At 38.0% G+C, this 24822-nt stretch overlaps 4 protein-coding genes and 1 pseudogene across 8 annotated transcripts; 3 read left to right on the top strand and 2 right to left on the bottom strand.

The window, feature by feature from the left end:
- Window positions 1-782: 782 nt before the first annotated feature.
- LOC122652470 lies at window positions 783-4527 on the bottom strand. Its single transcript, XM_043846214.1, has 3 exons — window positions 4442-4527; window positions 1639-2136; window positions 783-1552 (listed from the first exon to the last, which is right to left on the bottom strand). The coding sequence occupies exons 1-3, from the start codon at window positions 4521-4523 to the stop codon at window positions 966-968; spliced, it is 1167 nt and encodes a 388-aa protein (XP_043702149.1). The 5' UTR covers window positions 4524-4527; the 3' UTR covers window positions 783-965.
- Window positions 4528-8054: 3527 nt separating this feature from the next.
- Window positions 8055-9724, bottom strand: LOC122651141 (annotated as a pseudogene).
- Window positions 9725-10655: 931 nt separating this feature from the next.
- LOC122651140 (pectinesterase QRT1-like) lies at window positions 10656-12718 on the top strand. Its single transcript, XM_043844462.1, has 5 exons — window positions 10656-10819; window positions 11557-11746; window positions 11848-12051; window positions 12168-12406; window positions 12559-12718. Exons 1-5 carry the CDS (start codon window positions 10656-10658, stop codon window positions 12716-12718), a joined length of 957 nt encoding a protein of 318 aa, XP_043700397.1.
- Window positions 12719-14350: 1632 nt separating this feature from the next.
- Window positions 14351-18558, top strand: LOC122649466 (putative disease resistance protein RGA3). The gene is made up of 2 exons (XM_043842638.1): window positions 14351-17760; window positions 18287-18558. The coding sequence occupies exon 1, from the start codon at window positions 14844-14846 to the stop codon at window positions 17748-17750; it is 2907 nt and encodes a 968-aa protein (XP_043698573.1). The 5' UTR covers window positions 14351-14843; the 3' UTR covers window positions 17751-17760; window positions 18287-18558.
- Window positions 18559-20808: 2250 nt separating this feature from the next.
- Window positions 20809-23614, top strand: LOC122652772 (pentatricopeptide repeat-containing protein At3g09040, mitochondrial-like). Of its 5 annotated transcripts, none has more exons than XM_043846625.1 (2): window positions 20809-21368; window positions 21735-23614. In XM_043846625.1, exons 1-2 carry the CDS (start codon window positions 20834-20836, stop codon window positions 23591-23593), a joined length of 2394 nt encoding a protein of 797 aa, XP_043702560.1. In that variant the 5' UTR covers window positions 20809-20833; the 3' UTR covers window positions 23594-23614. The 5 variants fall into 5 exon arrangements, with proteins under 5 accessions (XP_043702560.1, XP_043702561.1, XP_043702559.1 ...); XM_043846626.1 differs by having other exon boundaries at window positions 20810-21353; XM_043846624.1 differs by having other exon boundaries at window positions 20810-21353; window positions 21468-23614.
- Window positions 23615-24822: the final 1208 nt, after the last annotated feature.

The raw sequence follows: 24822 nt of genomic DNA, 5'->3' as shown, positions 1-24822 counted from the left end.
CACCATTATTTTGAGAGATTCATGCCACAACCATTCCTGGGGAAGAAATATCTCATGCTTTCTCATCATTAGATTCCCATGAAAATGTTATGACCAGCATCCAATAGAATCAATTTTGAACTGAGAGAAAACATGGATAAGAAGCTGCAGTAAACAGAATTCAAACTTATTTTACTTGTAACCTCTTAAATCAGTATAACTGTCTAATTTGCTTCTTTGTTGCTGATTTTGATAATTTGATTATGTTCTTCATAAACCATGGTATGCCCGTGTTCCAGAAACAGAGGTTTTCTCAAGATTTAAATACTTATCATCCTTGATTTTTTCTTGTTAAGTATAACTCACAAGCTTTATCAATGAACTTCCCCAGATTCTAATCTCATCCAATCAAAATCCGGCCTGGAGCTTTCCTTACACTCTTCTCCCTCATTAACACCCATCACTTTTTAAACTTTATCCCACTTGCCTGCTTCTGCATAAATGTCTAATAACAAGACATAGTTCCCCGAATTATGGGGCTCAAGGTCAATGAGTACCTTAACTACGCATTCTGCAAGTTGTAGGTCAGAACAGGGTAGAAGAGGGAAGATGGACTGAGAGGTTTTTATTTAAATAACTAATGGGGTTAAATCCAGGAAGTCTTGAGGACAGGGTTGGTGGCTTAATGCTGAAAATTTCAGTACAAATAATTCAATCCTCCTCGAGGCTTAGTTGGTGATGCTAAATACAGATTGACATGGCAAAGATTAAAACTCACTCTTTCAATTCATGTGGAAAAAAGCTAGCCTAAAAGTCTTGCTCCATTCATTCACCTCATCAAGAACTACAGTTATGTAGAGAAGGTTGTTACATTCACAAAGGGGAAGCTCAAATACAACTTAAGACATGGGAATATGGTTAACCGAATCTCCCATACCAAATTACCAAAGCATTCATGAAATATTAACTCAAGATAGCCGGCAATCCTAAACCAATACCAAAACTAACAATAGAAACCCTAAGCCCAGACCTCCACACATGTTTCTTCTGTAAGCAGAGGATGCCAACACCCTCACATCATCCACCACTGGTCCACATAAGGAGCTGTGATCATCGGACCTTGTATTGTAATAGATGCTATAGAATGCAATTCGCGTTCTCTCTGCCTTGGCTGTGAAAGTAAGATTTGTAGTTTCAAAGGTTGAATTGGAATTGGGCAAGTAATGGATGTTCTGCGCTTGATCCCCTGCAAAGGCCATGATGGCTAAGGGCTGTTGGCATTTATCATCAGCATGTCCCAAGTTGAAGATCAAGCTATATTGTTGCTGGGATTTTGTTTCCACCATCTGAGAAATGATACCCTCCTTTCCTGATAGCAATTCAATGGCTCGTTTACCTTGAGGAACACTGTAATGATACGAATCAATGTACCTAACAGCTCTGTTTGATTCGACAATCCAGCCCGGCAATGATGATGTCTCTTCATCAAGGTTTGTAGGCAATAGAACCCCTAGTGAAGCATTTCTGAACATCCATGGACCTTCTTCAAAGTCACCATTAAGGACAGCATTGTCTGCAACACAAAACAGTGAGGCTCATGCTACTGCATTTCATATAGAAGAAGAAACCAATATTATCACATCATAGTGTTATTTATACCTTTTGGTTTATCAGGTGTAAAAAGCTTCTTGATGGCAATGTTATCGATGATGGGCCCACATGTAGGGTCATCTTCCATGCCAGTATTCCGGAACACTACCTCTCCAGCATCTGACTCAGCCTGGAAGGCCCATGCATATGAATCCCAGCCCTGCACATTGTAAAGGGTCTGCAGATCAATGGTCTGAGATGCTGGGGGTACAGATATATTGAGAGACTCCAACTGAGCACATGTCCTTGCAGCACTGAATGTGATCGAGTACAATGACCCCTTCTCAACCTTGATATCCTGCCTTATCTCTGCATCATTGCCAAGCCTCACTGCATGCATACCTTGAGGTACTATAAGGATCATACCCCCTTGCTTTTGCCCTGATTCTACTAGTTCTACTGTTCCATTCAATTTCCAATCAGGGATAGAGATTGGACCATCTGCCAGGCCCTCATTTGAGAATCCGCTCACCGGAGCCGTTTCAAAATCACCATTTGCTAGTAAACCTACATACAAATTAATCAGTAAGAGAATGAACTGAAAGTTTATCACAGGTTCTACAGCTGCTTTTGGTATGCATTCTTGAAATAGAAACAGAGTCTAGAACACATTCTAAAACCCGATACTTTTATATTTTCTCACTTCAGAATGTGTTCTAGACCCAGAATCTATTCCAAGAATGCATACCAAACACAAGAATACATTTGGTATTCTAAAATTCTGCATTATTGATTAGGTTTTATTACATTATGTCCAGTTTGAACCAGTCAACAACCAGTTTTCATATTTCATAATCACAAGGAAAAGGCATGGTTAAACAGTAACACCATGAAATCATTTGAGACAAGCATGCATGACTTTATTTAAAGCAAAGATGCCTGCACCTGCAGGATCTGTACTCCGGACCCAAGATGGTCCCCCTCTTACATAATTATATTATATTGATCAGGCTACTGATGAACCGGGCTTGGGTCTAACATATGCTAAAACTTGAACCAGTCCAGTAAAAATGTGAACCCAAATCCTTAATATTGGGTCAGTCAAAAAGACCAGGCCCAAAATAACCATAGTTCCAAAATCAGACCAAGCTAAACCGAACCAGTCACTTGAACAATTTCCTATTCTTTATGTTACATTGGATATTAGTGACAAAAGTAAAGTGAGAACAAAACACCAAAATGGTTCCATTGGGGATTTGATTTTTCTGATTTTGGGCCAAATACAAGCTAGTATAGCAAGTTGGTTCAGACCATACCCACATGCCCTACCACAATTATAAGTGGAAAACTCCACTTTAGTCCAAACTATTCCAAATCGGTAAAAAGTGAAATCCGCGTAAATGGTGGACCCTTTTCCCTTGTTTTCCCGCCATAGAAGAGAATCTGACAACTGGAAATTTAGGACTGTTTGGTGCTCTCATTGTCAACCATTTTTCATGAATCGGTATCGGCTATGGGATCGGTCTCAGCCGGTACTGATATGATACCGATCCAAATCTCCTCTATCGGTCTGGATTGGACAGATTTACCCTTATTTTCATTAAAAGATGGGTTTTCCCCCCCCCCCTGTCCGAACCAGACCATCCTTGGATGGGATCAGGACTACCGATACAGATCCGGCGATTCCACCAATCCGATACGATCCCTAAAACCATGCACATAACAGATCTGAAATGGACAAAAGTAAAGAAGATCTTCACCATCTCTTCCCACAATCCGTATCAATTTTAGTCTCTCTCCTTGACAATAAGCCAAGATGTCCCCCATCACCATGAATACTCCCCTGGGACCACTCTCAACACATTTATTCCAATCACACGGTAGAAATTTATGGAGCTCACGTAAGACCCTAGCACATTCAGTCATTCCCCTTATGCTCAACAACAACGACAAGAAAAAAATTTATAGTACAACCCACTAATCTTAGCTACCAAACATGGAGTGGAGTGGGGTTGGAGTGAGTTTGTCCGGTAAGCTGAAGATTTTTTTTTTGGGTAAAAGAAAGAGCAGAACGTACGAGAGAGAGAGAGAGAGACTTAACTAAATATTAATGGAGCAATGCAATGGAAGCTGTGAAAGGGAATCAAGTTTCCCAAAGGACAAGGCATCAAAGGACGTTAGGTCACATTAAAAAACAATGTCGGTGCTAATCAAGGTTTTCTAGTTTATTACAAGATCATCACTCAGGTATCATTCAACTATTTAAAAAAAAAACTTGAAACTTCTGCAATTTGCATAGAAAAAACAATGGATGGTTAGGTACACGAATCCCAAGAACCAAACACCGCCAATAAGGGGGTACTTTTGAGATTTTACTGGTGAATGGAAGACCTTTGTTCAGTTTGTTCAAAGGTTAATGGCAAAATAGAAAAAAGTACTACTGGGACTGCAAACCACACTGGTTTTTTTTTCCCCAGTGATTTCTGTTTGATGGGTGGAAATGGGGTTGAAAGTTGTAGTTGAAACCATGGAACTATATTCCAATAAATTAGTTGATTACCCGAACGCAACTCTCCCCTCTGAAATCAAATCTTACTTCCACTGAAAACTAGAGGTATTTGAAGCATCAAAGCAAAGAAAAAGAGGAACAACAAATCTATTTTGCTTTACTGCTCAATAAAATAATCTTTGGGGTTTCTTTAGGCGAAACGAGAGCAGAAAACCTTAAATGGAAGGAAAAGAACTGAAGAAGACACCAGAAAGAACTCCCTGAGCTTCTCCTTTTGTGTAGATTAGAGAAATATACTCAGAGCTTCAAGCTTTAGAGAGATAATAAGAGTGTCCCAAAATGAGAAGAAAGAAGAGAGCTTACCGTCTTCTCCAGCAGAGAAACAAACAAAGAACATCATCGACAGTACTGCAACCCATTTGCAACTACTCCAGCTTTCACTCATCTTCGAAGCCGCGTTCCTCTCACTCTCTCACTGAACCACACAAACAAACAGAGAATGAGAGGTGAAGGACAGAGTGAGTGCGATGGAGTTGCTTTTAATCAGAACTCCAACTTTTGTTATTTACCCTTTTGACCCAGCCGTAATTACTTTATTTTTAACCAGAGATTAATTACTTCGTTTTTTTTATTTTACTGTAAAGAAAGGACTTTTTTTTTTCTTCTTTCCAATAAAATAATGAGAAATGGAATAAAAAGAGAGTTCCTAGTTTCCAACTCCAAATCCAAAGTAGTGTTCACACGATCACACCGATTGACTGATATTCTTCCATGTTTTACGATTTGTCTCCGCCGTTCTTGACAGCTATGGAGGGTTTATCGATTGATGATCTCTCGTCGTCTAGTAAGTAAATTATAGCATTTCCGCAGATCTTAACAATGGTCTATAAATTCTATGGACCTAAACCTAAACCTATGGTCTACAAAGATTTTGATTTGTTAATATAATATATGGATAAGGTAAAGGGTGTTTTTGAATTTGGTTTGACATACATTCCGAGGAGAAGAGAGAGAAGGGGTCTTACCTGTTGTCAGCAACTTACTGGAAAAGATAACGAAAGTTGAAACGATCGATCATGAAAGGGACCCACACGCTCCATTTTTCTTACTTTATACTAACTTCTTTTCAACTCTTTCCGACCGTATGTTTTGATTAATTTTCTTTACATGAAATACACAAATATCTAAGGCTTCGTCTCCCTTTCTTAAATTAATGGACAAATATCTTGGGAAGCGAATTAGGTTGTCCTGAAGTGGGTGAGTGCGAGACCGTAAGAGTGTCTTACCAAAAAAAAAAAAAAAAGTCTGCAAGAGTGAGTTCTGTTCCGCAAACTCAAAGACACTGTTTCTATTCTCATCGGAATTCTGATAATCTGAGATATGGGACAGGGTTGGGTATGTCGCCAGTTTTCGATAATCTAAAGGGAGGGCATTGGGTATGTCGTCAGAGTTGGACGCATGAGATTAAGAGAGTCTTTTACAAAGAGGAAAGAGATGACACTTGTTGGATACCCTATTGAAAAATTCTCTCTTGTAATTCTCTTCCCGCGTCAATTCTCTAGTGCTTATAATAAGAGGAGGTAGATTCCACCTGGGCTGGGGTGGAATGATCATTGCACCTCCTCTTTTTAGGGGCACTATAGATGAGAATTATAGGGGATAAAGATTCGTACCCTACTAGTGTGCCGAGTCTTTTTTCCTAAAATATTTGAAAAAATTTTTAAAAAAATATGATATACTTATTGGAGTTTGACTAATTAATACATGTGTGGTCAAGTGCCTAGTGCACTTGGTAGCTAGTGATGTGTAAAGGTCCATTGCTATCAGGAGGTCTTGAGTTCAAGTCTTCTGGTTCACATCCTACATCCTCCCCGTATCTATCCAAAAAATAAATAAAAAATATTTATACATATGTGAATGTTGTATGTATATTCATCCACCGTTAATTTTAGAGTTTTTGAGAGGTATTTAAAAAAAAATGTGGGTTCTCCTATATATGATCGTGAGACATTCTCTTCCGAGCGCTCGTTGGCTTGGTGTTGGTGAATGCCAATATATACAGGCCTTGTGTAGATCCCTCCCAGGGATTAAAAATCGGATTGAATCGATTGATTTTAGTTGATTTATATCAGAATTGAGAAGCCGATTCTGATTCCAGCCAATCTTCATTCGACCAATCCTTGTACGGAAACTGTCCTAATGAATATGCAAGTCAATTCTAGACCGATTCAGGCCAATTATGTTCTGATCCCAATTCTGAGATTTTGAACCCTAGCCTGATTCCTCCCCTCCCCACTTTATATTATTCTAAAATATTTTAAGTATCGAAAATTTCCAAGGTTTCAAATTTGACTCCTTAATTGAAGCATCATCATCGTTTACCAAAAATAAAATAAAATTGAAACATCATTATTTATCACAAAAAAAAAAAAAAAAACCTATTGAAATTTGATATACATTTTAGGTCGATTTCATATTCTAGAATGCATATCAAACACAACCTAAGATAACAAAATTTTAAAACCATGATTAGGTTTTTGCACTTTAGAACCTAAGATCTCACCCATTTTATCTTGTTAATTTGTTTTAAGTGTAAGGGTGTCAATTTGGAACCGATCGTTGAAAATTTTATTGAATCGAACCAAAGAAAGATCGATATAGTTTCAGTATTTAGAAAAATAATCTTCCTCGATACAATACAGTTTCAATTTCTAATGCAAAACTGTTCAATACGAACCAAATTATACCGAATTACCTATTCTCGAATGAAACTAAAAATACACATGTATAATAATTATAAATTATGTATCTCATTATATATTATATATGTATCTCAATACTTCAATATAATTTATACATGATATATCATATACTATATATGTATCTCAATATTTAGATTTTCAAACCGAATAAAAACCATACCAACTATTACTTTTTAAAACCGAATAAGGAACCGATTATAAAACCGAATAAAAAACGTACCAGAACCAAACCAGCTCAGTATGATTTTGGTATTGAAAATGCATCCATGTTATTGGTACGTATGATTTTAGTTTCTCCCATCCGTCTCACACCGAACCGAAACATACCGATTGATACCCTTGGCATAGTACTGGTGATTTGGGTCCCACTTTTTGGTATCCTTAGAGGCAACCTAACTTTTCAGTTGATTGGTAATTTGGTATCTAGTTTTCAAATTGGCAAAGACTATTTTCCTGCCCTTTATTGTGAAAGTCATATGCATGGGGCCACCACACATCATACATTCAAAGGATTAGGAAGCATACATGATTAAGTCCCACGTTAAGAATCTTTTATTAGTACAATCAAATGATTTTTACCCTCCTAAAGTTTTGAACCAAGATTCTATGATATTTTGAAATCATATTTGAATGCTTCTCACTATCCAAATGAATGAAAAAGATATACATACACAAACACATAATCGCGTATCCAATGCACGAGGCTCCATCACTGTGGGGTCTGAAGAGAGTCGCAATGTATGCAATTTTACCCCCATTTTGTGGGGAGACTCTTTTTTTTTCCGCAACAACTAGGTCACAACATCATTGCAACAAACATGCCATCACAAAATTTGGTCTTAAATATGAAGAGGAGTAAAGGTCTAAAAAAATCCCACATAAAAGATAATGCATAAATATTTGAAACCAAAACATAAGTAGAAGGCTCATTTGGCTCTAGCTTGACCAGTAACTCAGCTATTCGGTTGCCAACATATATATTACCAGGATTTGGATCATCTACGCCTTGGGGTTGAGTGACCATCGTGCTATGCTCAACTCACAAGCTGCCACATGGATTTGATGCAAATCCAATGGTTGATAGACGACCTCAATTCAAAATTCAAAATTACTGTACAGAATTCAAAAATTTCAGGCCCCCGTCTACCAACCATTGGATTTGCATCAAATCCATGTGGCAGCCTGTGAGTTGAACGCCCCAAACCGCAGAGGATTCAAATCCATATGACCATACTTTCACACTTCCAACACATATCTATCAGCTGTGTCCATGCTGTAATAATGGTGCTTCAAGACACAAGATCTTGTTCAGGCATAAAAGAGAATACTCGAGAAGCATCACAAATGTCACTTGGACTTGTTGCATACATGACAATCAGAGCACTTCCCACAAAAGCATGGGCCTCATATCCTGTTTTTATGAAGTAAGCATGGAGTTGTCTTCCTTGATCTGGCGCCTCAAGTCTTCTAAAAGCCTGAATGACAACAACAATGGTAAACTGGCTTGGTTTTGCAGGGCTGGAGAGAGAAGCATATCATGAAACAACTACAAGGCTTCACTGTAGCTCTCTAATTCAGTGTAACTCAATATAGTAGTTGTCCATGTGAACTCATTTGGCATGTCCATCCCTTCAAACGCTATTTTGGCTTCCTCAACTCCTCCAAATTTTGAGGGCATTCCCTGTGCATAAATTAGAATCAGGATTCCCCAAAGTTTTCAATATGTGAGAATGGAGAGCTTTACTTTCTTCCAACGTATTCAAATATGCAGTCTCTGATGGTGTAGCTTATTGTGGAATGACCCAGGATCAATCTTATATTCTCCATCTCAGAGAACAATTCCAGAGCTTTTATATCCTCTGAATTTAAAATGAAATCAGCAATAATGGCATTGAAACATATCTCATTCTTATCTCTAACCTCAAGCAAAGCTTTATAAGCATCAAAAGTCATTCCAGAACTGACATATATGTTGATGACAGCATTCCCAATGAAAGAATCCAACAAGAAACCACTCTTAATGGAACTGCAATGTATCTGCAAACCAACTCTTACAGAATCAAAATTTGAACACAGATAAAATGCACTTGCGAAGGTAAATGGATCTAGCTCATGACCTTTGGATACATATTCAAGATATCAGGCCAGCTCTTGTTTGGCATCCCCAATCTGATGGTAACCGGCCAGCAGAGTACTCCAGACCACATTGTCCTTCTCTTCAAGACTGCAAAACACTTTAGAGGCATCATGTAAGGCTCCTAATTTTGAGTAGGCATCAACAAGGGCTCCACCTACAAAACCATGGGTTTCAAAGACAACCTTAATTATAGAGCCATGCAAAGACCTTCCAAGGAAGACATTCAAAAGATCAGCATATAATTTAATCATAATTCTAGAAGAGAAACATGTAGACAATATATCGAACTGCTGTATCTAACTGTCAAGCAATGTATTCCACAAGGCTTTAGATCTTCCTTATACTGGAATTCTGTCAAATAATCTGTGTGTATCGTCCTAATTCGGATATTCAACTTGCAGTCCAAGAACGGAGGTACTACAAAAGCCACAGAATTCCAATCCACATTTTAGTAGTTGACCATGAGAGACCTAACACCCCATCTGCATGCCTTGAGTGCCACTGAGAACCCGAACTCGTTTGGTAGCAATCCCAAATGAAACATTAGGACAAAAGAGTTGGCTACAAACCAAAGTCGTTAAAACCATGATGTATATAAGAGGAGATCATGCTTGTCCAAGAGACCAAATTTGGGTCTGGCATTTCGTCAAACGTAAGACGAGCATTTATCAAATCATATTTTTCTGTATAATAACATTCTAGTTTTAACTCTGTCAAATCTCCTAGATGCCCGCAAAAGTGAACCATTGCAGAGAAAACTGAGGCTCACTGTTACCAGACACAGAGAAATTGAAGGCGTAAATCATTCTTTGAAACCAAAATTTATTCCTGTTGAAATGAATGAAATAATTCCTGCAATTGGGTATTACAGAGAGGATTTTACTCAGAATAAGGGAAGATACCCTGAAGGGGTATGATAAAAACCAAGAACCAATACCCCTCTTCTGGGGAAATCCCTCACGAGAACGCAAATATTTTGGGGAGTTAAACCTTCATTCATTCCAAGACTTCTTAATATAGGACTCGGCTGAATACTCGACTAAGTACCCAATTACAATTGGACTCAATAACCAAAGCTACAAATAAGAGACCCAACGGAAAACTAACTTATAACAAAGAAACCCAACTAACTGATAACTGATAAGAATGCGAAGTCAGCTATAACTAGGATCGTATCAACGAAGATGAGATTCATTTGTGGTTCTCATGATGGAGCTTTGGCGGTAGGACTTAGCAAGAAAGGCTAGGAGTTTGTGGAGAGGCAAGTTTACGAACAGGAATCCATATTAGAAGGATACCTTTTCCTATCTCAACGTGGAATTGAGACACAACCGATAATGTAGTTTTCGAACAGAAATCAAACTCTTTAGGACTGTGAGACACACTCATTCCTTGTTGCTCTACAATTTGAATATGACTGTGAGTAGCTCTCACTTCTTGCTCTACAATCTTATATATAGAACACCCCTAACCGAGCTCTCCTCTGTTGATCGGTTGCTCTACCACAAAACCATCATAATAAAAAGCTACAAGAAGCATGGGTTTTTCAGTTTTTAAAATTATTTTCTTGGTTTTATCGATATTCTTGATTGTCCAATTCTGTGCAGCCCAAGGAGAGGGAGATCCATCTTTACAGAAATATATTACTTGGAATGACTTCAGAATTAATGAGTATGATATGAGGTTTAACTTAACAGAAGGGTTTAATAATAATAGCACACAAGTGATTGTTGTAGCCAAAGATGGAACTGGTGATTCGCTTACTGTTCAAGGTGCCGTGGACATGATTCCTCTTAATAATGAAATAAGAGTGAAAATTTTGATTCAACCGGGTATTTACAGGTTAGTATTTTATTTTTGAGTCTTTGCATTAAGGTGTTAACGAATTTATAATTGTTTACCCATTTTGGTGAGCCGTGTAGCCCAAATAATATATATATTTTTTCTTTATTACCAAGGTTTTAAAAGATGGAATCAGGGATCGAATCAGTGGATGTCGATTCTGATCCTAATCGATCAGAAATAGAACAAAATCAGTTGAATCTATCAAGGTTGATCGATTTGATTTTGATTATTGAAACCATATTTGTTACTTATGTGTTAGAATACCATAAAGATAAACAAGTCATTCGTTAGTGTTTCTTTAAACCCAAGAAACTCGATAGCCCTTAAAATTCATGAATGGATGATAACGAAGTGGTGGTATTAGAGATTGTGTTCTGGTTGATTATTTTATATTTTTCCAAAATCAATTGTAATTAATTTAAATATCTAGTGTTATATCTTCATAAAAAAAAAAAAGGCCTGCCCTCTAGTGTTATATTTTGATAATTAGTTGCAATTTACTTAGGATATTAAGGTTGTAACTTGGCATAGAATGGAACCTTAATGCATTCAGTCCATTAAAATTTAGGTTAAAATATCCAACGACATCAACAGTCAATCTGTCTTACCCTACTTTAATTTGTAAAATCTTACAGTTATGGTTTTTGCCCTATCTCTCTCTCTCTCTCTCTCTCTAATTTTTCTAATTGTGAATTGTGAATTGTGATAACTAAACTTCTTTACAATATTTCCAGGGAACATGTAAAAGTTCCAAGAAGAAAGTCTTATGTTTCATTCATAGGAAAGCAAAGCTCCCAAACAGTGATTATTGGGCATGCTAAAGCATTTGATAAAGATGCCAATGGAAAAGAAATCGGAACCTTTCGTTCAGCTACCGTCGATGTGGAATCTGATTACTTCTGTGCTACAGAGATCACTTTTGAGGTAAGTAAAGTAAATCATTCATAAAAAAATGTCTGTATATCTCTCTATGGTTTAGTGCGGTTTTGACTTGCAAAGTTAATAATGTGACTATATATATGCAGAATACAGTAGATGCACAGAGTGGGATATCTGGAGGACAAGCAGTTGCATTAAAAATTACTGGAGATAAATCCATGTTCTATAAAGTAAGGTTTATTGGGTCACAGGATACTCTCTTAGATGATTCAGGAACACATTACTTCTATCAATGTTACATTCAAGGATTTATGGACTTTATATTTGGAACTGCAAAGTCACTCTACCAGGTAATTAAAGAGAGTATATATTGAGAAACATTGGTTTATTTCATAAGTTTAGTTGCATGAAATTAAAGCTTTATTTGTGATTCTAACAGTAACAATGGTATTGTTTCATGAACCAGAATTGCACCATTAGCTCAACAGCTATACACTCTGGAGCAATTGCAGCTCATCATAGGGATTCAGCAGAAGATGATTCTGGGTTTTCTTTTGTCAATTGCACAGTGAATGGGACTGGAAATAGTGTTGATCTAGGAAGAGCTTGGGGTAAATATGCAAGAACTGTGTATTCCTACTGTGATTTGGATATCAATGTATCTGGACAGCGATGGAGTGATTGGGGAGATGAATCAAGAAGAAGGTAACAAAATATTTTCCACTAAGAATAGAAAAACTATTTCTAAACTTTGTAATGTTAAAAAGAAAACCTTAGATAGTAGTAGTAGTAGTAGTAGTTACTTGGACTAAAGTTTTGATCAAACTAATTGGAAAAACTTGACTATTGATTTGTAGGACTGTGCAATATGGAGAGTATGAATCTAGTGGCAAAGGAGCAAAACAAAGGAGACAAAGGAAACAAAGGGCGCCATGGATCAAGCCATTGAGTTATCAAGAAGCAATGCCTTTTTTGGATAAGACTTTCATAAATGGTGATGAATGGTTAAGAGTTTAGCATCTCGATCTCCAATGATATTGAGCATTGATGCTCAATTCGTCATTCATGTTAGACAGTTCGTCAAAGGGTGGAATCATACTTCTTTAATAATATGATGGAAAAGAAAGAACTAAAAAATAAGAGATCAAGTGGTGAGAAGCTGTACATATACGTTGGAATGGCGATGGAATAGAAATATAATTTATAGGGATAATTATCTGATTTTTTTTTATTTAACTTTTGATTTTGTTTTTGAAATTAGACAATGTAGTCTATGTATTGTCAATTAAACAGAAATTCTTTTAGTTTCAAAACTTGTTAGTCGTGGTTAAATTTTGCTATTCTACTTCGATCTATGTAACTAACCCTATTTAGTTGGGAAAAGGCCGAATTGAGTTTTTGAAAATATTGAAAAAACAATTTGTCTAAAAAAGACATGCATAGTTTAAGTAGGAGAAAAGGGATCTATCTAGACAACTTCATTTAGTTAGGTTAAGGCATTTAGTTGGAATAAAACTGAATTGACTTACTCAAAATATATATATATATAAGAGACTTACTCAAAATATTGATGAGAAAGGGAGAGGATAGCACGAAAATGGGTCCCACCAATAGAAATGACATTGCCTACAATTAACAATCAATGCATTAACTAAAGATTCCCAATTTATTTGTTTGTTTGTTTTTTAAATCTAAATGAAGTTACAATTTGGTATTAATTTCCACTAATGAGGATATTAGGCTCCAGGCATGTTAAAATCTGTTGGAACACATTATAAAAACCAAACAAAGCCAAATAAATAAGGGCTTCCCTTCTCACTTTACCTCCCTCATCTTCATAGTTCATATTTGAGAAAAAAAAACTTCTTGAACTTCCAAGATGCTTTAAAGCTGATATCTCCCAGTCCCCAAGTCCTCTTTGAGTCTCCCTTTATATAGGAAAAAAATCCTTTGCAGTGCTCTAAGCTTATAGTGCATTGTAGTGCACGTCTGAGAGCTCGACACATGGAAGATGCGACATCCAACGGTGCCGAGCTTGAGAAGAAAAAAAAAAAAAAAAAAAAAAAAACTACCTTGCATCGAGCACGCACCATTGGATGAAGTTTCTTCCACGTATTGAGCTCTCAGAGGCCGCATTGCAGTGCACCTCTAGATGCCCCGCAGTGGATTTTAATCCCTTTATACATTTTCTTTTCTAAAGGGACAGAGTTCTTTGAGCAAGCGATGTAGAAAAGCACATCAATAAAATATAAAGAAATAGCTTCCTACATAGAAGAGCAACGAGGTCGTTCCATACAAAGAAGAGAGAAAAAAATAGAAAGAGCACTATTAGGTTCAGAAATTTTTTTCTCTTTTTTTAATCCTTATTTAGTTTTTGGATTTACTTATCCCCCTAACTAACCCATCTCAACATTATCCTGAAATTTCCTGTCCTGTCAACTATAAAGGGATAGGTTTTCATACATGGCTGATTTTTGTGGACGGACAATGATGTGTAAATAAGGGGTTCATCGTTTCAACGGCATCTCCAATACTCTATGCATCTTTCCTTTAGACACAGGATCACGTGAAATGACCGCAGTATTTCTCATTGAAAAAAGATTATAACTCTTCTACCAAAAAAAAAAAAAAAAGATTATAACTCATTATTGTAAATAAGGAGCAGAATCGATTTTATCTGCGTGGGTCGTCACGCTCTTTGGAGAACTATGGCAGGTGCAATCCTTTCTGCATTTCTCCAAGTGGTCTTTGAGAACTTGGCTTCCCCTGTCATAGAAGAGTTAGCATCTTTATGGGGTGTTGAAAATGATTTAAAAAGATTATCTAGAACACTGTCAAGGATTCGTGCAGTGTTGGACGATGCTGAGGAGAGGCAAATAAAAGAGGAGGCAGTGAAGATTTGGCTGCGAGATCTTAAAGATGTGGCTTATGATGTCGACGACATACTTGATGAATTTTCCACCAAAGCTCTGCAATCTAAATTGGATGATGGATTTCAGTCCAATAATAATAATAATCAGGTAAGGAGTTTCTTCTCCTCTTTTAGTTCAAGAAGACTTTTGTCCCAATTTGATTTAGCAGCTAAGATAAAAGAAATTGTTACTAAATTAGATGAAATTCAGAAGGATAGCAGTCATCTGCAATGAGAGAAGGTTTTGGGTTGAAGAGGATTGAACCAAGAGAGAGGCCACAAACTAGTTCCTTTATAGATGAGTCTTATGTTTTTGGTAGGGAGGAAGAGAAGTTGAAGATAATTGAGTTGTTAGTGTCAGAAGATAGCAGGGGAAAGGGGGTTTCTGTGTTTCCAATTGTTGGAATGGGTGGGGCTGGTAAGACCACTCTTGCTCAGCTTGTTTATAATGATGAGAGGGTAAAGAAGCATTTTGAACTAAGAATATGGGTCTGTGTCTCTGAAGATTTCGATATAATCAGACTTGCCAAATCGATCATCCAATCAGCCACCAGGAATTGTTTCGGACTCATGGATCTAGATCCACTTCAAGTTATTCTTGAGGAAATACTCAATGAAAAGAGGTTTTTACTTGTTTTGGATGATGTGTGGAATGAGAAGTCCAGTGATTGGGATGTATTACGGGTTCCCTTCAGAGTTGGAGCTAAAGGAAGTAAAATTGTAGTAACTACTCGAAGTGAAATGGTCTCATCAATCATGGGAACAGTGCCTGCTCACCATTTGGAGGGCTTATCAGATGAACATTGTTGGTCATTGTTTGCACAGAGGGCTTTTGCAGGTGGGCTTTCTGGTGTTCATCCCAACCTAGTAAGAATTGGTAAGGAAATCATTAAGAAATGCCAAGGATTGCCTCTGGCAGCAAAGACAATAGGAGGACTCTTGCATTCTAAACAGGATCCAAATGAATGGGAAGTTATCTTGAATAGCAGAATATGGGACTTGCCAGAAGATTTAAGTGATATTCTGCCAGCTCTGAAATTGAGCTATCACCATCTACCAGCTAGCCTGAAGCGGTGCTTTGTCTATTGCTCCATATTCCCCAAAGATTATATATTTGACAGAGAGAAGTTAGTACAGCTGTGGATGGCAGAAGGGTTTATTCAATATGATGGAAGAAAGCGAATTGAAGATATTGGGAATGATTATTTTAATGATTTATTGCGGAGGTCATTTTTTCAATGTTCATATGATCATAGAAGGGGACACAAAGTACATAAAATGCATGATCTCATCCATGGTCTCGCTCAAAGTATTGCTGCTGATGAGTATTTTAGGATGGAGGATGCTAAACCATACAATATTTCCAGAAGGGCTCGTTATTCATCATTGCTTTGTGGCAATATTGACCCCTCAATGTTTGATCTATTCTATAAATGTAAAAGCTTACGTACATTTCTCTCACTGTGTGAGCAGCCGCCAAAAAGCATCAACAAGATTCCTCTTGATTTCTGTTTGAAATTGAAATCATTACGTGTGTTGGATTTGAGTCATACTCGCATCACTGAACTGCCAAGTTCAATTGAAAATTTGACACATCTTCGATTCCTTGATATCTCTCATACCCGTATTAAGATGTTACCGGAAGCACTGAGTAGGCTCTACAATCTACAGACATTGAAACTAAAAGAATGCTTTGAGCTTCTTAGATTGCCCAAGGAGATGATGAACCTAGTCAATCTGCGGCATCTTGAGGTAGAACCGTACTCTCGGCTGACATCAATGCCACCTCATGTAGGGATGCTAACCAATCTACAAACACTATCCACATTCATTGTTGGCAAAGAAACTGGATGTGGGATTGGAGAGCTGAAGAACATGATGAGTCTTCGTGGATCACTTTCCCTTTCAAGGCTGGAAAATGTGGACAAGATAGAAGAGGCATGTGAGGCCAGGTTGTTTGATAAGCAACATATACAGAAGCTGGAGCTGACATGGAGTCGTGGCGATGCCATCAGAGATGAGGTTGTGGAGGAGAGAGTTCTTAACAGCCTCCATCCTCACACAGATCTTAAAGAGCTGAGCATACTTTACTACTGTGGTGTCGAGTTTCCTAGTTGGATTTTTGATTCAACCCTCACAAACCTAGTAAGTTTAAGACTCGTATATTGTCGGAAATGCAAACTGCTCCCATTTCTTGGACAACTACCCTTTCTCAGCAATCTCTACATTGGTGCAATGAACAGCATAAAATATGTGGGCCATGAGTTCTCTGGAAGTCAAAGGGTAAAAGGCTTTCCATCATTGCAGGCTCTAACATTTGCCAGCATGCCATATTTTGAGGAATGGAGTGGACCCAAGGAAGGGGAATTTTGTTGCTTGAGTGAAATTTCATTATCGATATGCCCTAAGTTGAGAAAATTATCCTGCCTCCCACCTACCTTGACAACATTGAACATATCAAGTTGTCGGATGTTAACTAGCATACCAAGGCTTCCATCGATTCAGAATTTGGTGATTCAGTACTGTGATGAGCCACTATTGCTATCCTTGACTCAACTTACAACACTTTCCTCCCTGGAGATATCTGGTTTCCGGTATCTAACCATGCTACCTACGGGGTTATTGAAGTCCTTGACATTACTTAAGGAAATAAAAATCAGTTTCTGTGATGAGCTCATGTGTTTGTCAGATTATCCAGAAGGTCTGCAAAATCTGGTTTCTCTCAAACATTTGGAAATTTCAGAGTGTCCCAACCTCAAATCGCTTACAGAAGAGGTGCTGCCCACCGCACTTGAACATTTTGTGGTGTCATCCTGTCCAAATCTAAGGTCCTTGCCTAAGGGAATGGGAAACCTTACTTCTCTACAGGAGTTGGAAATTAGAGACTGTGAGCAGCTTGCAACCTTACCCAAAGGAATGAAAAACCTTTCTTCCCTCCAACTTCTGGAAATTTGTTGCTGCCCTCAAATCCTGTCCTTGCCAGAGGAGGGATTGCCAACCAAACTTCAGCATTTATCGATTAGTGATTGCCCGATACTACAAAATCGGTGTCAAAATCAGGGTGGTCAAGATTGGCACAAGATAGCCCATGTCCCAACAATATTGATAGATGGGAAGCGCAAATTTACTATTTATTAGTATTCAGAAGGTAATTTCTCCCTTCTTCCAGAACGAAATAATTATCTTCTGTCTGAGCTCTAGTACAAATCTTCTCAACTGTTAATTTTTATGGTGCTATATGTGTCATGCTTTAACATTTTCATCTACTTAAAAGTTAAATCTATTGTTTCTTTTCTTTATTAACCTCCCGTCTCAAAGCAAGTCTTCTTTGGAAATTTTGTAGATCTTTATTTAGTAAAATGGGGATGTTTGGATTGCACGAATACTGGAAGAGTTTTTGATGATACCATCATTGCCAGCCATAGATTTTGCCTCCTTTTTTCTTGTTTTCCCTTGGGCCTGAGAAGAATAAATAAAATGACTCATCATCACCCAAACTTCTGCAGCTCATATTATCCTCTCCATTATTGGATTTAGACAGACAAGTTTGATTTCATGTGTACATTCACATATCAGATTGTTTTTCTGAATTCATATATTTCAGATGCTCACTTTCCCCTCCCCCCCTCCTTATAGGCTATGTTTCAGGTGCTTGAGCCAATAAAATTTGACAGGAAGTCTTAAACCTCTAAGAGCCGCATGCTGTTAATTCATTCCAAATGCTGATGTAAGGATGAGGTACACAGCACCCTTTGCCTTGATATAGTCCTTGCAATCTTGATGGTAATTGGGTTCTCAGAAGTAGCTGCTCAAATTGGTGGTTGGAATTTGCTATATGACAGCAGCTTTGCATATAACTCAACCCACATGCATACTGGCATTAATTTTCCTGGATTGCTGAGAAGTCTTGACTTGGCTCTCTGTGCTACTTAGTCCATGCTCTTATCTGTACAAAACATTGTTTGAATACAAAGAAATATAATAATAATGATAATTGATAATAATAAAATTATGTATAGCAAGATCTGTTTGAAGAGTTTACAGACTGTCTTTGGTGTGTTAACCCGATCAAGCAGTAGTTGACATGATATGTTCAAGTTATTGTTCATATTTGGCGAAAGTTTTCCTTCACCAGTGGGGGAGGAAGAATCCCTTCGCCACTGATGATGTGACCTTGTAATGGGACTCTCCCTATTGTTTTGGATCGAAACTACCCCTCCCCTTGGGCATCCGACTGTACCGATGCTCATGGTGAAGAAATTCCTCCTTCACCATTGCTGAAGGGAATCTTTGTCCTTCATATTCTACTCTATGTTACAGGATAAGACTGGTGAGACCATAAATAGACTAGCATATTATTCTTTTCATATATGTGGTTTACCTTCACTGGAAGTTCCTATGTCAACCTTAGTAGATAAGTGAGGTTAACTTATTCATAGAGACCAGTGCTGAAAGTGTTACTGCTAGTAGTTCTGTTGCTTCCCTGTCTCTGGCTGAAAGGTTGATATAAGGAGGGGAAGAGAGGTGACTACATCATGTGTTGAGGATACCATAGATCTGCAAAGTCACTCTACCATACCCAGAAAAAATAAAAATAAAAGAATCTAAGTCTCTTGATCTTATACAATCTCTTACTATTGCCTTCTTTTATGATTCTATCACTGTTATAGCGGTACAGATTTGTAGAGGGTCACAACTAAAACATAATTATGTAAGGTTTGGAGCATCCAAATGCCATAGAACAGATTACAGTTGTAGCTTATAATAATTCATGCTTGAAGTCAATAGTCCCTCATCACTCCCACAATAATGACAGGGCAAAACTTCCTAATTACCCAACAAGAGTGTCTTCTCTTGACAGTTCATGTATTTTGGCTATGTTTTTTGTTATCATCTATTACTCTACTTCTTACTCCCCAAAATGAAAACTATTGCGAGTAGTCAGTTTCTGCCCAATCACTTTTATCCATTAATTAGGAGGTATATCTTTCGAAACCGGTTGAAACTGGTTGAATTGATCTTTAGCAATGAAGTTTGACTGTTGAAAATACACAGGGAAAGCACAATATAGGTCATATGGTTGAGATGAGACACTAAGGCTGTGTTTGGTATGTATTTTAGGCTGATTTTGCATTCTCAGATGATAAAAATAATTGTTTCTATGGTCCAAGAATGTGAAATTGACTTAGAATACTTTTCAAGAATGCATACCAAACACAACTTAAATTTGAGACTTGACTAATCCATAAAGTTTACAACTCATCCAATGATGGGTTTTCCCATAATAGCTTCCACATGGCTCAAAATGGTTGAAATCAATCCGAACCATTTTTTCTTTATCTATGGTGAATGAGGAATACCTCCACCACCATTGCAGTACCATTAAATTCATTAGGGATGAGTGGGTTTTTACCTTGTAGAATAGGTTGGGAGTTTATGATGACACAAGAGTTCAATCACAAGGTCAAATCACTAGAGGTGAGGAGATTCTTTCTTCTCCATCAAAAAAACTTTGTCCAAATCTGGTTGGGATAAGCTATGCATAAATCAAATTTGAATCGTAATTGAATAATTTTCATATCCTCTAACTCAAAATCTAATCGAATTACTTCGATTCTATTCAGTTCCTATTCAATTTCATTTGGTTTATACACGGTCGTGATAATTCGGTTCAAATTCGTTTCAAGTTGGGAAAATAATTTGCTGAAACAAATAAAGTTGGAAGGAAATTAACACAACTCAACAAAGAGACGTGAGCTGTGTAAGTCCATCCTTGTGGCAGCAAGTGATTTTTCGCACTCTTTGACTTCTCCGGAAGTCCCCGTCTTTACCGTCTCTCTCTGATCCCCCTCGTCTCCGGGAACAAAATAGGATTTTGAAATCGCAGCTTTGAACTTGAATTGCAGGCGTCAAATGTGAGTTTCGTTTTTTTGGGTGCAATAGGGCTTTGAAATCACAGCTTCAAAGAAGATGAAAGAGCCGAATGGGAAGGAATACTTTGAATAAATCGGGTTGGGGTAGTAGCTAATTGGGTGATTTCCTCATTGGAGAGGAGATGTTGGAAAAAAATGCGTTCGGGTAATCTACTTATTTATTGGAAATAAGAGTGGGAAATATAGTTTCATGGTTTCAACAGCATCTTCCACCCATCAAACAGAAATGATTGGAAAAAAACCTGTGTGGTCTGCAGTGCCATTGTATTTCCTCCCACTACTTTTCTCATGATCTTCGTATACCCCTTCAGGGTATCCTCCCTGATTCTGAGTGAAATCCTCTCCGTAATACCCAATTGCAGGAATCATGTCATTGATTTCAACAGGAATAAATTTTGGTTTCAAAGAATGATTCACACCCTCAAATTCTCTGTATCAGATAACAGTGAGCCTCAGTTTTCTCTGCAAGACTACGGTTCACTTTTGCGGCATCTCGGAGATTTGAGAGACATAAACTATGGGCAATCACTTCACTCCATCCTCATTAAAAATGGGTTGGATCGAGATGTTTTTATACAGAACAATATCCTCAGATTTTATGCTATTTGCCACGATTTGATGAATGCCCGTCTTGTGTTTGACGAGATGCCGGACCCAAATTTGGTCTCTTGGACAAGCATGATCTCGTCTTATGTACAACATGGTTTTAACGACCTTGGTTTGCAGCTCTTTTATCGTATGTTTCATTCGGGATTGCGACCAAATGAGTTCGGGTTTTCTGTGGCACTCAAGGCATGCAGAATTACAGGTAATTTGATGATGGGTAAGGCCCTTCATGGTCAAATACTGAAATATGGATTGGAATTCTGCGGCTTTTGTAGTACCTCTGTTCTTGGACTATATGTTGAATATCCAAATTTGGATGATGCACGCAGATTCTTTGATGGAATTCCAGTATGGGGAAAATCTGAAGCCTTGTGGAATACATTGCTTGACAGTTATGTCCAGGCTGCTGACGCTGAGGAAGCTGTCGAGTTGTTTCGGCAGATGCTGCAGTTCAATATATTGCCTACGTGTTTCTCTTATACAATTATGATTAAATTATGTGCTGACCTTTTGAATGTCTACCTTGGAAGGTCTTTACATGGCTCTATAATTAAGGTTGGATTTGAAACCCATGGTTTTGTAGGTGGAGCCCTTGTTGATGCCTACTCAAAATTAGGAGCCTTACATGATGCCTCTAAAGTGTTTTGCAGTCTTGAAGAGAAGGACAATGTGGTCTGGAGTACTCTGCTGACTGGTTACCATAAGATTGGGGATGCCGAACAAGGGCTGACCTTATATCTTGAATATGTATCCAAAGGTTATGAGTTAGATCCGTTTACCTTCACAAGTGCATTTAATTTGTGTTCAATTTTAGATTCTGCAAGAGTTGGTTCGCAGATACATTGCAGTTTCATTAAGAGTGGTTTCTTGCTGGATTCTTTCGTTGGGAATGCTGTCATCAACATGTATGTCAGTGCTGGAATGACGTCTGATGCTTATAAAGCTTTGCTTGAGGTTAGAGATAAGAATGAGATATGTTTCAATGCTATGATTGCTGGTTTCATTTTTAATTCAGAGGACATAAAAGCCCTGGAATTGTTCTCTGAGATGAAGGAAATAGGATTGATACCGGATCATTCCACAATAAGCTACACCATCAGAGCCTGTGCAAATCTAAATATGTTGGAAGAAGGTAAAGCTCTCCATTCTCACATATTGAAAACTTTGGGGAATCCTGGTTCTAATTTATGTACAGGGAATGCCTTTATCGAGATGTATTCAAAATTTGGAGGAGTTGAGGAAGCCAAAATGGCATTTGAAGAGTTGGACATGCCAAATGAGTTCTCATGGACAACTGTTATATTGAGTTACACTGAATTAGAGAGGTACAGAGAAGCCTTGCAGTTGTTTCATGATATGCTTCTCTCTCCAGCCCCTGTAGAACCAAGCCAGTTTACCCTTGTTGTTGTCATTCAGGCTTGTAGAAGACTTGCGGCGCCAGATCAAGGAAGACAACTCCATGCTTACATCATAAAAGCAGGATATGAGGCCCATGCTTTTGTGGGAAGTGCTCTGATTGGCATGTATGCAACAAGTCCGAGTGACATTTATGATGCTTCTCGAGTATTCTCTTACATGCCCGAACAAGATCTCGTCTCTTGGAGCACTATTATTACAGCATGGGCACAACATGGACATGGTGAAGAGGCTCTAAGGCTGTTCTTAGAATTTCCCCATGGGACCATCCCTGTTGATGAATCCATCTTATCAAGCTGCCTCTCAGCTTGTGCGAGCTTAGCCGCATTGAAGAGTGGCAAATGGGTCCACTCTCACATTATCAAATCTGGATTTGAATCTCATATACATGTTGGGTCTTCTGTGATCGATATGTATTGCAAGTGTGGAAGCATTGAAGATGCACAAAAGTTCTTTGATGGGATGGAAAAACACAATGTAGTTTCTTGGACAGCAATGATATCTGGATATGCCCATCATGGGCTAAGTGAAGAGGCACTTGTCCTGTTTCATAGGATGACAGAAGTCGGTTTGAAACCTGATGGCATCACTTTCATTGGGGTTCTTACTGCATGCAGTCATGTTGGGCTTGTCAAGGAAGGTTTGCAGTATTTTGAGTCCATTCAAAATGATTATGGCTTGAATGTAACAATAAACCACTTTGCTTGCGTGGTTGACCTCCTTGGCCGTGCTGGAGAGTTGGATAAAGCAGAGGCCCTAATAAACACAGCTCCATTTCCATCAAAAAACCTACTGTGGAGGACCTTATTGGGCGCCTGTAACAAGCATGGTAATATACATGTTGGCAACCGGATAGCTGAGTTACTGGTCAAGCTAGAACCAGATGAGCCTTCAACTTATGTTTCTCTTTCAAATATTTATGCATCATCCTTTATGTGGGATCATTTTGTTGAGGTTAGAAACAGAATAAAAGAAGAGAATATTAATAAGCACCCTGGATGTAGTTGGGTTGAGATTGCAAGTTGAAATATTTGTGTCCTATATATTGTCTCTCTGTCTGACTCCCAAGAATGCCTTGAAGGTTTGAATATATTCCCTCAGTTTCTTATGCCCCTGGAGGTTTGAAGGAGGCTTCAGCTTTAAAAGAGCATGCTTGCCATTGTCTCCAACCGGCTTGCCCACTTCAAGAAAGAAAAGCTTCTACAGACACATTCATAAGAGATATCTACTCTCTCTAACCCAGATTGACCCAGATTGATCTTATTATTAATGTCAAAGATTATTCTAGTCTCCTATGAACTAAGGAGAGATGGTCCAATATGTGATCAAGACCCAACCTTCAAGAAGTTGCAATCAGCTAAGTATATCTAAAGACCAGTTTCCTGGGAATCTGGGATCAACCTAAATGAAAAAGGAATCAAAATTGAATTTAAGTTAGCGAAATTAATTTTTTATTGATCAAACAGAGGTAAGTTTCCTTCTCCCATTCACATTAATTTAGTTTTAGGGTAAGTGGTATGCCGGGATTAGGAAAATTGATATTAGAACAAATCCATATGCTTAATATTCAATTAAAGAGATCTCTCTCCCACTCCCCTCTATCTGTCCGTTACTTGTTTTCATTAATTCTTGTTGATCAAAACGACATCCTCTTCCTTTCTCCCGTCAAATTAAATTGGTTTTATTGGTTTGTTTTACTAGTACATTGGATTGGGCAAGCCGAATTCAAATTACTAAAAGAATCCATCTCTCTCTGAGCAGTAGTAGGAGTAGCATTTGAAGAATTGGGCCACCAACATGTCGCTTTCTTTTCTCAAAATCATCCTTACAACGGCTTTGTAACAATGAGCTCCACATGGAGAGTGGCAGTCATGGCTTCTTCTCCAGCGATCTCTTGCCATCCCTTGAGGCCAGGATTCCACCAAGCCAAGGGCACAAGCTTAGAAGATAAATCATCTCTCCTTGAAGATGTTTCTAATTGTTCTTGTCATTTACTCAGCTTGGATCTACCATTTGAGTTTTGCATTTTTAACTTATAAGCAAGACACACTGTTCATTATTGACAACATTGTCAATAGCTTCTTTGCCATTGACATCATCCTGACTTTCTTCATTGCGTATATCGACCGCCACGCTCATCTCATTTTAGTTTATTGCATCTTCATGGACCTGCTTGGAATAAAGAAGAGAAATTAGCAAGTGATTTTAAGAAATAGGAATTCACAGATGAATATAATGCATGCAAATTTGGAGGA

This window comes from Telopea speciosissima, chromosome 2, assembly GCF_018873765.1.
Source record: "Telopea speciosissima isolate NSW1024214 ecotype Mountain lineage chromosome 2, Tspe_v1, whole genome shotgun sequence".
NCBI lineage: Eukaryota > Viridiplantae > Streptophyta > Magnoliopsida > Proteales > Proteaceae > Telopea > Telopea speciosissima.
This window is presented reverse-complemented; position numbering and strand designations above follow the sequence as displayed.

Coding starts and splice junctions, on each gene's coding strand:
- LOC122649466 (XM_043842638.1), top strand. CDS start 14,844: ATGAGAGAAGGTTTTGGGTTGAAGAGGATTGAACCAAGAGAGAGGCCA.
- LOC122651140 (XM_043844462.1), top strand. CDS start 10,656: ATGAGGTTTAACTTAACAGAAGGGTTTAATAATAATAGCACACAAGTG. Junction 11,747..11,847: donor CTACAGAGATCACTTTTGAG/GTAAGTAAAGTA, acceptor ATATATATGCAG/AATACAGTAGATGCACAGAG. Junction 12,407..12,558: donor GGAGATGAATCAAGAAGAAG/GTAACAAAATAT, acceptor ATTGATTTGTAG/GACTGTGCAATATGGAGAGT.
- LOC122652772 (XM_043846622.1), top strand. CDS start 20,834: ATGATCTTCGTATACCCCTTCAGGGTATCCTCCCTGATTCTGAGTGAA.
- LOC122652470 (XM_043846214.1), bottom strand. CDS start 4,523: ATGAGTGAAAGCTGGAGTAGTTGCAAATGGGTTGCAGTACTGTCGATG. Junction 2,137..4,441: donor TTTCTCTGCTGGAGAAGACG/GTAAGCTCTCTT, acceptor ATTTGTATGTAG/GTTTACTAGCAAATGGTGAT. Junction 1,553..1,638: donor TACACCTGATAAACCAAAAG/GTATAAATAACA, acceptor TTTGTGTTGCAG/ACAATGCTGTCCTTAATGGT.